Below are 15,511 nucleotides of genomic sequence, written 5' to 3' on the forward strand. Positions count from 1 at the left end.
AAAATAGTTGACCAAAATAAGTGTCACTTTTTAGAGCCATAAGAAAATATCTTCACAAAAGTAAAAGTCACCAAAAAGTGACCTGACAGTATGAATATTCCGTGACTTTTAAGAAGCATTTTCCCTGACTTATGCATGACTTTTCCACGATTGGAAATAAAACTTTTAAAAGTTTCATATTTCCAGGGGTTTCATGAGGGAATCCCGTATGTTGAATACTGTATGTTTGACTGTTTGTTAGGACCAGCACTACCAGTGCACATGCAGAAAAACAGGGAAAGCTACCATTTGGCCAACATTTCTAGGTCCTCAGTCAGTGTAAATATCCGTAAACATTAGCTTGCGAGTAAAGTCTAGTGAAATGAGTCACTTTTTAGTTGCGCAAAACCAGGCAACGGAGAGGAGACGGCGAGCAACGCACCCCAAAACACAAACATGGCCAAACAAGTGGTAACAACAATATGTTTTGTTCTTTTTCACTGCATTATAAGTTACTGGGCGTTTATGTCATCTTGTAGCATCCACTCATCCACAAAAACCAGCATACCAGAGGTCGCCAGGTATTTTGGCACCAAAGGTCGCTATGAGGAGGTTAACACGTACTTAATCGGCGATATTTTGGCCATAGACAGATCCCTCGTCACGCTGCCTTCCTCCACATGCCGCGAAATTCATTTGACAGCTATAATCCGGCACGGGACGAGGTTCCCGACCATTAAAAACATTAAAAAGATGCGCGACTTTTATGATCTCGTCGTGCGTAATGCGACCGACAACTTAAGCTGTTTGTCAGAGATAAAGTCACGGTGGAAGATGTGGTATAAGGATGAGATGGACGGGCGACTGGTGAAAAAGGGCCGTGAGGATCACAGGCACCTGGCGCAGAGACTCATTAGATGGTTCCCCTCTTTGCTGACCGAGGACAATGTGCGTCAAGGACGCGTGAAGCTGATCACCAGCTCCAAGCACAGGTGTGTGAACAGTACCATCGCTTTCAGAGAGGGACTAATGACAGGACTCCGCATAGAAGAAGAAGGTAATGCATGAGGACCCACCCAGCCCTGCAATTACCGAAAGCACTGAATCATCTGCATGCCATAATGCCATATCATTGTTTTCCAGCATGATGAACGTATGTTTAATTTAATCTGGCTCTTCATTCATGATAGTACTCACTTGTTTCACCTCAGTGAGATTCAGTTGAGAGAAAATGGAGACTTGCTAAATTCTGGTGTAATTAACCAAACAATTCATGCCTGTTGCATTTCTACATGTTCATATATAAATCAAAAATAGATCTCTTTATTATCTTTATTAGTTGTTTTTCCTTGAGAGCAATGATATTCAGTGAAGAACAAATTAGTCTTTTCCTCAGATTTTTATCCTGACTGACTGATATATCAATATCATATATAAAAATTTGCTGATGGAATTCTTTCTCTCCTAAATTTAGCTCTTTAGTACTATGTGTATTATGCAGTGGTTTATGTATGACACATAAAAAGTCATGGATGCCAAAATGTTGAATTACACAAATCATTTATTTGAAAAAAAAAAAAAAAAAAAAAAATCTTAAAGAGGCACAAACAAAATTTTAATTGACTTTGGGGTATCTAAAAACTTAAATATGCTCATGTGGACCTTCAGCAATCTGCCTTATTGGTTGTGTTTGTTGCCTTTATAACCAGTAACGTATAAAGCCTATACAGTAAGCTTACAATTCACACACAAACAAAGAGACTGCCTGTTAGCTATATGGGCAGACAAACACAGAAAACACATAAAAATCCATTTTGAACAATCAATTTATTTTGATTGACCTATTTGTATTAGAAATCTATATTACTTTGATTAGCTTCCCCCACAGGTCAAATAAGTTTACAAAGTAACATATTGTAATTCCAGTTTTAAGAGTCAAAGTGCCTTGGTTATAAACCTGTAATGTAAATTCTACTAAATTGTTTTATGTTTCATTGCTCAGTTGAGTTGGAACTTGCTGTGAACGACGCTTTGATGCGTTACTTTGACATGTGCGAACGGTTCGTGAAAGAAGTGGAGAACAACAAGAGTGCCTTGGAGGAAGTGAAACGTTTCAGTGAAGGCCCTGAGATGAAAAGAGTAATGGAGAAAATGGCTGACAGGCTGAAGGTCCCTTACACCAGCATCACCGATGGTCAGTGATTGCATAACATGATCATGAACTGTAACACAGTCCCTGCTGAAGTGCTGGAATAAAGCAACATCCAAGATGCTATTGTGCAGTTTAAAACTGATTATTTTTTATGTTATGTTTTATGGAAAGAGCTGTTTAAATTTTAGAGCACATGTGTCAAATTCACTTCCCTTTCAATGTTACGCTCTTCTCACAACCATAACCACAAAACTTTGCACATGAGTATATTATTGCACACGCTTCCTTCCCCAATGCATGTCAGGCTGACCTCATGTTTATATGTCAAATAAATTTAGTTCGATTGTTATCTTTATTATTTCCTCTGCAGTGAGGATACATCAGATTAGAGGTTTTTGAGAAGATTTATAAATGTTAAAAATCAATAAAAAAAATTGTGGAGTCCAAAACTCCAGCATTTTCTCTGGAGAGCAGAAGAAAAATGGGAAGAGTTGGGAATGAGAATCACAAAAGCAAGAAAACGACCAAATGTCGATGAAGCAAGTTTAACTTACTCAAGAGAGTTTAGAGGTCAGGGCTGTTCACTTGATCTGCTGCTGTCAGCAGTTGTATATCAATGCACAAACAGAGAGTGAGAGATAGTGAGAGAGGGAAAGAATGTTGAATAGTGTTGCTACTGCAGTCTTACTGCTATGACCGTTAGATGGCAGTGTTGATCCTTTTTTCTTGGACAGATTGTCCTAATATTATTTTTCTTTGTAGATTCAGTGGAAGCAGCATTCTACCTGTGTTCATACGAGTTTACTATCCTCGAAGTGAACTCACCCTGGTGCCAGTTGTTTGACGAGGTTGATGCACAGGTACTGGAACAGAGCGGTTTTTCCTGTTTACCCCTTATCAACTTATCGTAGGACCTAGGTTATATTTGAAGTTTACCAGGAGCATTTCTTCCTCAGATGGAAAATGAAACAAATAAAATCTGTACTGTCAATACATTCTGATAGCTGTGGTCAGGGGCGTAATTTGTGGGGGGGGGGGTTGGGGGGAGATACCCCCCCCCCCTAATATTTAAATCTATGCATTACAACCCCCCCAATATTTATTCCATGCTCACATGAAAAGGAGGCATCAGGAGGCATACCCAAACTTCAACCCCCCCCAATGTTCAATGTTCAAAATTGACAATAAAGCCTTTGCATTGTTACAAAAAAATCCTACTCCTAAAAAACTTTGAGCGAATAAATGAAACCATGTATAGTTTTTAATATATTTAAAAATGTAATTTATTCCTGAGATGGTAAAACTGAATTTTGATGTTGAAAACCGTTCTGTTGCAAATTGTTTGTGCAAACCGGGACACCGTGAGGATTCTTTGATGAACTGAAACTTCGAAAGAATAGCACTTATTTGAAATAGAAATCTTTTGTAAAATTAAATCAATTTAATGTGCCCTTGCTGAATAAAAGTATTCATTTCTTTAAAAAAAATAAATAAATGTAGCCTTGGTGAACATAAGAGCCACTTCAACACATTTTAAGAATCTTACCGAACTTGAGCTTTTGAATGGTAGTGTATGTTTTAAGATACAGCTTTTATTAATGTGAATTTTCAATTCATAATGTCAGTCTAATGACAATAAATATATTTGTGAATGTTCTTGCACACTGGTGGTCATATGCTCCTGCAGATGTTTGAAGACACTGTGTTGTGTCTCTTAAGGTGATGGAGTACGCTGGTGACCTGAAACAGTACTGGAAGCGAAGCTATGGACATGATATCAACAGCAAATCCAGCTGTATTCTTTTCCATGATCTTTTCTATCGTCTTGACCAAGTTGTAACCCAAATCAAGTAAGAGCACTGTGACATGTCTTTTTATATATTGCATATAAGAAAGAATTGATGCTATTCAAAAGTCCATCTATATTTGTGCTGTTGTTTCTTGTTTCTTAAGTTAAAACCTTTTGTGTTACAAATGGCCTTGGTGGGAAAAAAAAAAGTTTTACTCCCACAAAAGAGTTAAGGACCAGCTCTCCTTTCTTAGGAAGAATAAAGTATCTGGTACATGCTTTCACAGCAGTATCAGTTATGCCTGAGAAGAAATTGAATAAGTTCAGCAGGTACAGACAGACGGCCCTGGGAAAGACCTAGTTTTCTTAGCTAGTTGTGTCTTAGTTTAGCTTTGAAGCTGACAGCCTTACTCAACATCAGTTAAACCCTGTGTATTTGTTTACTTTGGTGTAGTTTATTTTTAAGCATCCAATTCACATGAGCAAAAGAGAAGTTAAATACAGATTTCTTTCTGTTTGTGAGAGTAGCGGTCGTAAAAGGGATAAATTTGCTTTAGTTCAGACACGGCTCATTGAAACCCACATTTTATAACTGAAGTGACTCTTAACTTTTTAAGGGAATTTTGAGTTCAACTGATATGTGAGTGATAAAACTCATGCATTCGGATGGCCGATTTATCCACAGTGGAGGAGCGAGTTCTGTGAAAATAAAAATATGGAAATTAGCGAAAATAAGTTCATGTAGCCTCTTACGTTAGGTAAACATAAAGCTGCTTAGTTTATATTTTTAATGTATATAATTGTTTATAATACATATTTTAAAATTTGATTGCATAGATTGCTGCCACAATAACGGCCATTTCAAATGTTTAAGTGCTTTTTTCTCTCTCTTTTTTGTTTTTAACAGCTCCCACTCACAAGTGGAGAAGTGACGAAATAATGTTCTTTTAAAAACTTTCCAGCATTTCAGTAATAAAAGTGTACATCTTTAAAATGCATGCAAATTACAGTGAAGCGCAACAGTTATCATACGGTACACCGCAGTGGTCAAAAAGTGAATTGAAGTGATCTCTTCTTGTAAACTCAAAGATGTGGATTCGGATGGCAATTAAATTACCACAGTACCTTGGTGTTTGTCAAAAAAACTGTAGGTAATTCGGCCGGGGATTTTTTTGCAGATGGTGGGAGAAAAACATTGACATTTGAACTGCCCCTGACTCTGTCAGCCCCTGTAAATTTTGAAAATACCTTACGTCCCCATGAGAAACAATTACCGCCTGAATAGGGCTTTAGTCTACCTACAGTTGTGGTCAGAATTATTGGCACCCCTGTAGTAAATATGTTCAAAGATGATTGTAAAAATAAATTATCTTCCTGATGGAAGATCCAACCACGGCCCATTATAAGATTTCTAGCAGAGGCCGTCAGGTTTTGATTTTTTTTATCTGTTGGTACTTGATAGAATCCATGATACCATGTATCCAGCAAAAAAATAGGCCCACAACATTAAAGATCCGTGGGCATGGGGTACTTTTTATCCCTATTTGCATTAAGTCCTTCTGGTGGGTTTGCTGCCAAAAAGCTATTTTTTTAGTTTCATCTGATCACAGAATCTGATCCCTTATGAAGTTCTAGTCGTGTCTGACAACTGAATATGCTGGAGTTGTGAGGATGGATTCCTCTTGAAACACTCCCAAACAAAATGTGGTGATGTAGGGGTTGTTTGTGTTTTTTTTTTGTTTTTTTTCAAAGAAGGGGGATTGTCAATGCTTTAGCTTTTTTCTTCGCCACTTTCTATTGTGTGAAGCTCAACAAACTTTTGCTGCACATCGGAACTCTATTCTTTGGTTTTACTCATTGTGATGATGGTCTTTGTTTCCTCATATTTAAACTCCGGTGGAACAGGAAGTCATAGCTAGACAATATCATGTTCCTAGTCACCCTGGTGTGCTAAAAAAATAAATAATATTAATGGGAATATACTTCAGAGATATTTTACTATAAAAAATTCAAAAAAATTTGGTTTGGGGGGGCGGGGTTGGGGGTCCGGTGACATGCCCCCACGGAAGAAATAACACCTGAAATGATGACTTCTAGTGAATATTGTGGAAACTAATTGATACATTTAGATAAATATATTTCATACATTATAGCATATTGTAATACAATTTATTAGGCCTATATATTTATAGAATAGCAAAGTAGGCCTAATCAATATACAAGACTGAACCACATAGATGTGAAATATAAAGGCTATCATGATCATTTTGCCAACAATGAACCATGGATTTGTTTAGTTTATAATACGTTTTATTTTTAACTTAAACAAATACAACATAACATTCAAAACTCATCGGCTTAGACTGCATTTGAAGAAAAATATACACAACAGTTTTCTGTAGCCTTTTGCGAACTTATGCAATAGAATTAGACTTCTAGAATCTAGAATGTTCTTTCCAGTGCAAAAAATAATATTTTTAATTTAATTAGACAACATTTTAAGGAAGTGTAGTGCAAATATCTTTATATAATTATACTTCCATTATAGTTAACTTTCTTTCCAGTGCAAAACAATACATAAAAAACAGCTAATAAAGAAAATATAAAATATTGCACTCAAATACTGCATTCAAGCAACACAACACCTGTATGTATATTTTTGTGCTCTTTTCTTTTTCGCCGGCTGCTCGGAGGTAGTCATTTTTACATTTCCCGCTGTTGTCACTTGTCGTCATCGTTGCTACGATACGTGACTCACAATGACTGAAACGACCAATTAAAAGGGCATTCTCTGATGATGTTCCAAGATGTTAAAAACGCTACGCTGGTGATCATAGACAAACAGGGGGAGAAATTAATATCTACCGCACCGTCGTTTTTTTCTTTTCTTATTATAGCCTACTATGTCTTCGTTCATAGTCTGACATATATTAGAAGCTATGTGTCTGTCATGGATTTGCACTGAATTGATTCTCAAAAATACGGAACAAAGTGCGTTCCGTATCAGTTCAATACGGAACAAGACTTTTATGTGTCAAATACGGGACGATTCCGTATTATACGGAACGGTTGGCAACCCTACCTGTGATCCAGTTTTCCCAGTGTGTCTAATTAGTAATCTAGTAGTACACCTAGTGTTTTTCTATTATCTCAGTAGTTCCCTCGTTTAGTTTTGGTACAAGTACTCCCTGTATCCAGCCCCTCATGACAAATGTGTCCTTGCTGAATACAAGTATTCATTTATATATAAAAAAAAAGACTCTTACTATCCCCAAACTAAAAAAAAAACATTGCAGAAAAATTGGGCATTGTGTGATAAAAAAGAAAACACCTCATGGAACCAGATAGAACAGAGTCGATGACATTTGCTGTTAACATCTGTCACCATGGTTTCAGGCTTTAACTAGATGTACCGCATCGCGGTACAAAATATGACCGCCGCTCAGGCCTGCACTGGCTTTCCACAAAAATAAATGACGTTGAGTAATTTGGCTGTATTGCATGTTTATGTATATACCTAAAAAAAGTAGTAGTATGTGCATGTCTGTCTGTGTGTGTGTGTGTGTGTGTGTGTGTGTGTGTGTGTGTGTGTGTGTGTATGTGTGTGTGTTTGTGTATGTGTGTGTCTTTGTATGTGTGTGTCTGTGCGTGTATGTATGTGTGCGTACATGTGTGCGCGTGTGTGTTTGTGTGTGTGTGTCTGTGCATGTGGATTTGTATGTGTGTGTATGGGTGTGTGTCTGTGCGTGTGGATGTCAGTGTGTGTGCATGCTTGTGTTTGTTTGTATTCCTGCATGTGTGTGTGTGACAGTATCATCCTAAACCAGCAACCCTTCGCTCAACAGCACCATCTACAGGCCGATGAGTGTACAGTCACTAAATGTGCACATAAATGAATTTATTTTATACCCCCCCATGGATGAAATTCTACGAAACTTAGCAGAGGATACCCCCAGAGGATGTCAAGTTAATCATACACATGAAATATGGTGCAGTTCTGAACATCTCCACTGAAGATAGGGGCGATTAAAGCAGAATAATATTGCATTTTCATTTTTTATGGGAGGGGCGCAAATCACAAATGAGTGATTATGGGCTAGGTTGATGTGGGCCCTTAAGAGCAACATACCATAAAAATTTCTTCATCCTCAGTGCCACGGTTCAGGTAGTTATTTAGGAAAAACTGCATTTTTGGGTTTGGGGGGGGGGGGGGGATAGTGGCCCCCGGGGACCAAATGAAATTTTTCCGTAGAAGTGTAGTGGGGCTACATGCCCACCAAATTTCATGTTCCCCGGTGTTTCGGTGTCCCTGGTATCGTTGACGAAAAATTTACGGGGGCCCCAGCGCAGGGGGGGAAGTGGCCCCCGGGGACCAAACGAAATTTTTCCGTAAAAGTCTAGTAGACCAACATACCATAAAAATGTCTTCATCCTCGGTGCCACGGTTCAGGTAGTTATTTAGGAAAAACTGCATTTTTTTGGGTTTGGGGGGGCCCAGCGCGGGGGGGGAGTGGCCCCCGGGGACCAAACGAAATTTTTCCGTAGAAGTGTAGTGGGGCTACATGCCCACCAAATTTCATGTTCCCCGGTGTTTCGGTGTCCCTGGTATCGTTGACGAAAAATTTACGGGGGCCCCAGCGCGGGGGGGAAAGTGGCCCTCGGGGACCAAACAAAATTTTTCCGTAAAAGTCTAATAGACCAACATACCATAAAAATTTCTACATCCTCGGTGCCACGGTTCAGGTAGTTATTTAGGAAAAACTGCATTTTTTTGGGTTTGGGGGGGCCCAGCGCGGGGGGGGAGTGGCCCCCGGGGACCAAACGAAAATTTTCCTTAGAAGTCTAGTGGGGCTACATGCCCACCAAATTTCATGTTCCCCGGTGCTTCGGTGTCCCTGGTATCGTTGACGAAAAATTCAGTAAGGTGACGGGAAAAAAAAAAAAAAAAAACTTTGACAATCCCTATATGACCGCTTTCGCTAGCTACGCTAGCGGCGGTCATAATTAAGGCTGTCATGAGAAGGACATTGACATTGACTTTGGTTACCAATACCTGCCCATTGTTTTATCCGTTCCTGTCTGCTACTAAGCATCAAACCTCTAAGTAAACATTGTTTTCTACCCTAAATATGTGAACATAGCCAGAGAGTGAGTGTTTGCCTAACCTGTAATATTGCTATTTGAGAACAGTTGAGCATGCATAAAAACTTTTTCTAGTTAAATTTATTGCCTAACTAGCATCATAACACAAATACGGCTCACACCCACTGCCCACTTCCCACATGGAGCCCCACACAACACATTACACAGAATACACAACATCTGAACAGGAACTAGAGTGATATAATTCTCTTGTGTAATAATCTATTCATTCTCTTTGGTCTGTCACACATCCTTACTGAATGTCATACTGAAAGTTAAGCAAACTTGGGTGTGGGGTATATGTGTCATCATAAATTTACATGGCTGAGGGTATCCACAAATACGGATATGCATCCTTATATTTACATTTATGCATTTGGAATATGTGTTTATCCAAACCATTGTTTGGGAACCAAACCCATACCTTTTGCGTCGCTAGCACTTTATTTTAAGGTGATGTAACATTGTACTTACTCAAATAAGTACTGAGTAATTTTAATTAACTACATGTACTTAGTATAAAGTAAACGGTTAGGGTTTGGTTTATGGTTAGTTACTTGTAATTATGCATAATTTAGCCTACTGTTATTACTATAGTACATGTACAGTATTAACGTGTAATTACGTCACCTTAAAATAAAGTGTTACCAAAAACTGTCATCATTTACTCACCCTCCTGTTGTTCCAAACTGAATGTCTTGACTGCTGTTGTCTATTAAGAATGTGGATGATGATTTATATTTGCGAAATTCAACTTTATTTAATGACATGCTTCTGAATGTGTAGCACAAAGCTACTTATGGTTCACAATTACACAACTATTCAAATATTGGGGTTGGTAGGGTTTTTTTAAATGTTTTGAAAGAAGACTCCATTTATTTGTTTTCTATTTTAATATATTTAAAAGTTCAATTTATCAACCTTCAAATACTGGTCTGCATTTTCTGTAGCATTTGCAGCACGCTTTCAGAAACCCTCCACCTTCCCCAGCTCCACCTGTATAGATCTGCTACGGGTAATTCATGTATGCTATATTGTACAGCAGCAGCGTGTCGTGTATGTATTGGCAGTAGCTAGTCCCATACTTGCTTTGCAGCAGCGTAGCAGATTTATTCCGCCGAGACCAAATAAATCAACTTTGTCATAGCCACTACCATGCCAAACACTCAGAGAGTTGTCATGACAGAAATGTATAATATTTATAATATTCTTATTATTACCAATGTTGAAAACAGTTGTGCTGCTGCACGTTTTTTTTCAAAATGACAGAATTTTTTTAAAAATAGAAATCTTTTGTGAAAGTCTTTACTGTCCCTTTTGATGAGCTTAATTTATTCTTGCTGTATAAAACAAAATAATTAATTAAAAAGAGCAGCTTGAATATCGTGCTAGACTTGTCCTTTTGTGTTTGACAGAGGAAAGAAAAATGAGTTAGGAATTGCATGTCAATGAGTAATGATGGGAATTTAATTTGTTTTATTCAACTATTCCTTTAACATTTCCAGAAATCCAAACAAACAGGTTTTTCATTCGCATCTCGATACTTATCTGGCTGTTTTTTTTTTTAAATGATCATAACTAAGCAAATGTAAAAGTAGGTAACAGGATCAGACAAGAAGCAAATCAGATGATTATACTCCATTAGGTGGTAAAATATTGTAAACTGATGTGAATGTCCCTGACAGAACTAAATTATTTTGGCTATGATATTTATACGTGTTGTCTAGTAACTTTGATTATTGCCACAGTCATTTTAAAATCTGTTTTTAATGCTAAAGAAGTGGTTTTGAATCCTGGCAATGTTAGATTTTGGTTACCATGTGTGAGAAACGCTTATGATTTTATCATTGTCCAGGTTACCTGTTATTTAGAAACCCACTGCTTGATGTCAGAAGAAGGATGTTGCAACATTAGATCAAGTGATTGAGTACAACTGTTAATTTTTGACCAATAGGATATCCTTGTCAGCCAAGAAAATTACCATCTCTGACATCTTAAGGTTTACAGCTTACAGCATTTTATTTGCTGCAGTTTTTGTAAAAAGAAAACTTCAAAACAGTCATATATTGTGTTGGGCAACAGAAAAAAAAAAGACCCTCAATTGTTAACCAATTTTTAAACGCTCAAAATTCTCAAGGTACATTAAGGGGTGACTCACACAGAGTACATTTTTGCATTTAAAAGTGGAAGTGGAATGTGAAAAAAAGACTTTTAACTTAGTGTCACTTGTTTAAAATGCTGTGTCATACGCATTATTGCAAAAAAAGAAATGTGAGTACAATGGTCAAACATTTTTGTATCACGTTTACAGTGGAATGTAAAAGTACATTCTGAACACTCCCTAAAATTCTTTGCAATACTACTGTCATTATCACTGACAAATCTTCCTCCCTTTGCCAACTGATCAGCCTATTTGCAGTGACATATTTTGATGCCCACAGCTCTTAATTGGCTCTATCAAATGTGTGTTTACGAAATGATGGCTTTGACTATTCAGAAATCCCTGCACAGGCCCATTTATGATCAATGTGTTTTATGAATGATTGTGTGGCAGGTGGTAATTCTCTTCTGCAATATGTTGGGTTTAGCGGTGAACTGCTTGTTCACATTCTCTTTGTGTTTGTTTCATTGTTCTCAGTACGAGGACATGGGTATGTGTGTGTCTATATATACATTTCTCTTTTTTTCTTTTCAAAGATCACCTTTGTTCATGTCCAAAGGTTGCGGAGCAGCACTCCTCTACAATCAGTAGGAAGGGAGAAACCCACAGTACCTAGGCTGACTCTCATGTCAGCTAAAAATCCAAACCATGATTTGTAATTCAAGTAGTTGTGGTTTTGTAATGAAAGGGCAATGTGAGATAACTCTTACTTAGACTTGAAAGACATGCATTCAGGACTATTTAAGGTAGAGTATTATATTGCATTATTTTGTAGAGGCAGGATTAACCATCGTATTAGGTTGCAGGTCAATTTAGTTTATTTGAGTTATCTGAAATACTGGATAAATTATAGTTTTCTGCTTGAATTTTTGTTACTTTACTCATTTAGGTTCATGAACATGCCTGTAAAGTGTTGCCACTCTGATGTGTTGTGGAATGTGCTTACAAAATGTTTAATACAATTACGATGTTTGGGGGTCAATTTGATTGAGAGTTTATGTTAACAAAAATGTAAAAAAAAAAAACCTATTAAATAGTTTTAAATATATTTGTTTATTTTTGAGATGTGTGAGAACTATTTAAATGAAAAGTTTACTGATCTCTCTCTCTCTCTCTCTCTCTCTCTCTCTCTCTCTCTCTCTCTCTCTCTCTCTCTCTCTCTCTCTCTCTCTCTCTCAGCTCGGATGTTACTGTATCAGAGGCTGTAACAGTGCAGGTTGGCCACGCTGAGACACTGATACCCCTCCTCACCCTGCTGGATCTCTTCAAGGATGACGTCCCTCTCAAATCAACTAACTTTGCAACCCAACAGAATAGAATATTTCGCAGCGGGCGCATTGTGCCATACGCTGCCAATCTGCTGGTAGTGCTCTATAAATGCCCGGAGGGGATAAGAATGGGCGTGCGACTCAATGAGAAATCTTTGACCTTGCCTGGACTTACCGACCCTGTCCCTATGTATGAGGATGTGAAGAAACACTACAGCGCTCTACTGGGGGGTTGTGACCAAGAGACTGTGTGTAAAATGAACTATTCATGAACATAAAAGAAGAATACAACTCACCACGGCCAGCTCAATGACACATTTTACTGTTGGTAGAAGAGTATATAGTAGAAAAAGAAATCGCCAGTATCAGGGCTCCAGACTGCGACCAAATGGTCGCATTTTGCGACCAAAATTTGAGAGTGTGCGACTGAATTTTACACCCAGTCGCACATGTGCGACCAGTAATTTATTTTTTTATTTTTTTCACGTTAAACGTGGAAGGGGCGCGTCAATGAATCTGGAATGTGTGGCAGGCCAATGAGTGTGAGAAGAATAGGGAATGGCCACTGTAACTGGCTAATGTGTGGAGGGGGAGGGTCCTAGAGATAATCGAGCGCGCGTAAACGTCCGTGGGAAGGAGACGGAGACAAATATCAATGTCACGGACAGACACAATCGGATGATGATGATTCAGAGTCAGAGGTTTGTAAGGTGATAAAGGCCTGAACCCACTATTTTCGGGAAGACTGGCTACGAGAATTCAGCTGGTTGAGGTACTGTAAGGAGATGAACTCCATGAGCTGCGAATGTTGCAGTGGCTACCCCAGAACTGCGGGGAAAACGAAGTTTGCAGACAGTGCCGGCACTTCGCAGTTTAAACACTCAATCTCAGCCTCAAGCATAGAGTATGCCGTGACATGTTAATAAATAAAAACAAAATGAAAGTGGAAAAAACTGCGCTACTCAGCACTCATTCTGCTTCACAGACCGTTTAATAGTTCGAACCAATAATAGACAGCGCAGAGCTCCTCGCCAGTCGCGGGCCAGTCGCGATCACGTGAAACAGTTACATCGTGGAGATCCAATGAAGAAATCCATTGAGTTCGCGACAGAATTAATAACATTGCTGCGAGATCCAGTGAGAAACATTCAGATTTGACGCAGAATTCTCTGTTATAAACCATATAAGATCAAACAGCGCTGACGTGGAAACCAGGAGAAACATGTGCAATGAGCGAACAAGTTATTGAAGGCTTTAGGTCCACAGATCAGCAACAATCACCTTGGATTTAATGTAGTAACACTAACTGTAACTATGGTATACTGTGGTTATAACAGTAGCCTACACATATTTTTCCAGCACTTCAAAACTATATTATCATATTTAAATGTTATTTTTAATAATGTGTTGACCAAACATTTTTTGTTCATCCTTTAAAGACCTATTTATAAAACTAAAAGTTTCAAGAAGTAGGGAAACTCACACTTATTTAAAAAAAAAAAGATAAAGATTAAATTACTATTGTAAACATAGCTGCAGAGGACGCTTACTGGCTATTTTCACTCCCTAATATATATTTTGTCACTCATTTTGCTTTTGAATTAATATTAAGACATTATGAATGATAATAATTAAAGTTAACTTTATCTATACACCTCAAATTAAGCTCAGTGCTTGGTCATCCCACAGTGCTACCAAATACTTTCTGTAGAACTTAGTGCCGCTGCCCTCAAATGTTAGTCTGGAGCCCTGTGATCTTAAAATAAAACTGCACATTGTAATTTCTGTACGTTAAGGCTATTTATTATCAAAGCATTTGTCAGTAATACAGTTATTTTGGGGGAAAATGTGAATAATTGCATTGCAAGGTGATTTAAGGTGTGCCCCTAAATTTTCTGCTTGCGCTCCTAAAATTTTAAGTCAGGGGCTACAGCGCTCCTAATAAAAAAAGTTAGTCTGGAGCCCTGAGTATACATTATATCTGTTACCATACAATACATTATATCTGTGTGTATAACCAAATTTACCCCCACACTATTACGTACTGATGTTATGGACTGAATTACTGGACCAATGAGAGACTGAAAATTCCAAAGTATGAGTACTTTAAGAAAAGGACATATTAGAGACAGAAAGAAAGCAACCAATTAAACAAATAAGCACATTTGACATTTGACATGAAAAATCTTTCAGCACTACAATGTCACTTTAGTAAAGGTCTTTACATTGGTTTGTTTTTTAAATTCTACATACATTTTTTTATAATGGCTGCATTTCTAAACAATGACTCAGTGATTGTACCTTGTTTACATGTTTGAATTGTAAATGGTTGGTTTTGGTAGAGTCTCCAGAGTATTTTGTTCTTGCTTACTATACAGTATTTCTGTTAATGCTTCAGTCAGTTGTATGCAATATGATCTATTCAAACCAAAGACTATTTTGGCAAGTATGTACTGCCTGTTTGACTTTATTTCTAGACCACATTTATAAAATAAATAATTTGTATGTAAAAATGTGTAATTTAGTGGATTGAATTTGCATGCAATTTTGTTCCTATGAGATAAAGGCCAATAAAAGGTAGGCTACACTTTGCTTCTCAACATATTTTTCCCCCCCATATAAGAAAGTTAATAAAATCAAAAAAGCAATGGAAATGTCTATAGTGAATATGACTTAGTAGTTATAAAACATTTATAACTCTAAAACATTTAGACTAGAAATTACTATTGCTACTAAATTATATTTAAAGTATACTTTAAAATGTTTTTACATTTTTATCAGGAAGGCCTGGAAATGTCAGGGAAACTCTTTGGGAGCTTTGAAATGATTTTATATAATTTGTCAATTTGTTACAGAAATACATTAAACTGCACCTTGACACCACATTTGTGTTGAGTTGTAAGTTTTCGTAACACTACAATAAGGTCTCATATGTTAACATTTGTTAGTTGATGCATTAACTCGCAATGGGCAATATATTTTGGTAACACTCTACAGTGTTTCATTTGTTAGTTAATACT

At 37.5% G+C, this 15,511-nt stretch overlaps 1 protein-coding gene across 1 annotated transcript; it reads left to right on the forward strand.

Moving 5' to 3' along the window:
* The first annotated feature begins 239 nt into the window (after positions 1-239).
* Positions 240-15,077, forward strand: minpp1a (multiple inositol-polyphosphate phosphatase 1a). Its single transcript, XM_081394386.1, has 5 exons — positions 240-1,036; positions 1,982-2,173; positions 2,894-2,991; positions 3,851-3,981; positions 12,403-15,077. The coding sequence occupies exons 1-5, from the start codon at positions 436-438 to the stop codon at positions 12,761-12,763; spliced, it is 1,383 nt and encodes a 460-aa protein (XP_081250512.1). The 5' UTR covers positions 240-435; the 3' UTR covers positions 12,764-15,077.
* The last annotated feature ends 434 nt before the right edge of the window (positions 15,078-15,511 follow it).

Source organism: Scardinius erythrophthalmus (assembly GCF_964197995.2).
Source record: "Scardinius erythrophthalmus genome assembly, chromosome: 19".
Classification (NCBI taxonomy): Eukaryota; Metazoa; Chordata; class Actinopteri; order Cypriniformes; family Leuciscidae; genus Scardinius; species Scardinius erythrophthalmus.

What these genes read in the sequence shown, in the direction of transcription:
- minpp1a (XM_081394386.1), top strand. Translation starts at nt 436, where the DNA reads ATGGCCAAACAAGTGGTAACAACAATATGTTTTGTTCTTTTTCACTGC. An exon ending in ACTCCGCATAGAAGAAGAAG is followed by an intron (nt 1,037 to 1,981) that starts GTAATGCATGAG and finishes TTCATTGCTCAG; the next exon opens with TTGAGTTGGAACTTGCTGTG. An exon ending in TTACACCAGCATCACCGATG is followed by an intron (nt 2,174 to 2,893) that starts GTCAGTGATTGC and finishes TTTTCTTTGTAG; the next exon opens with ATTCAGTGGAAGCAGCATTC.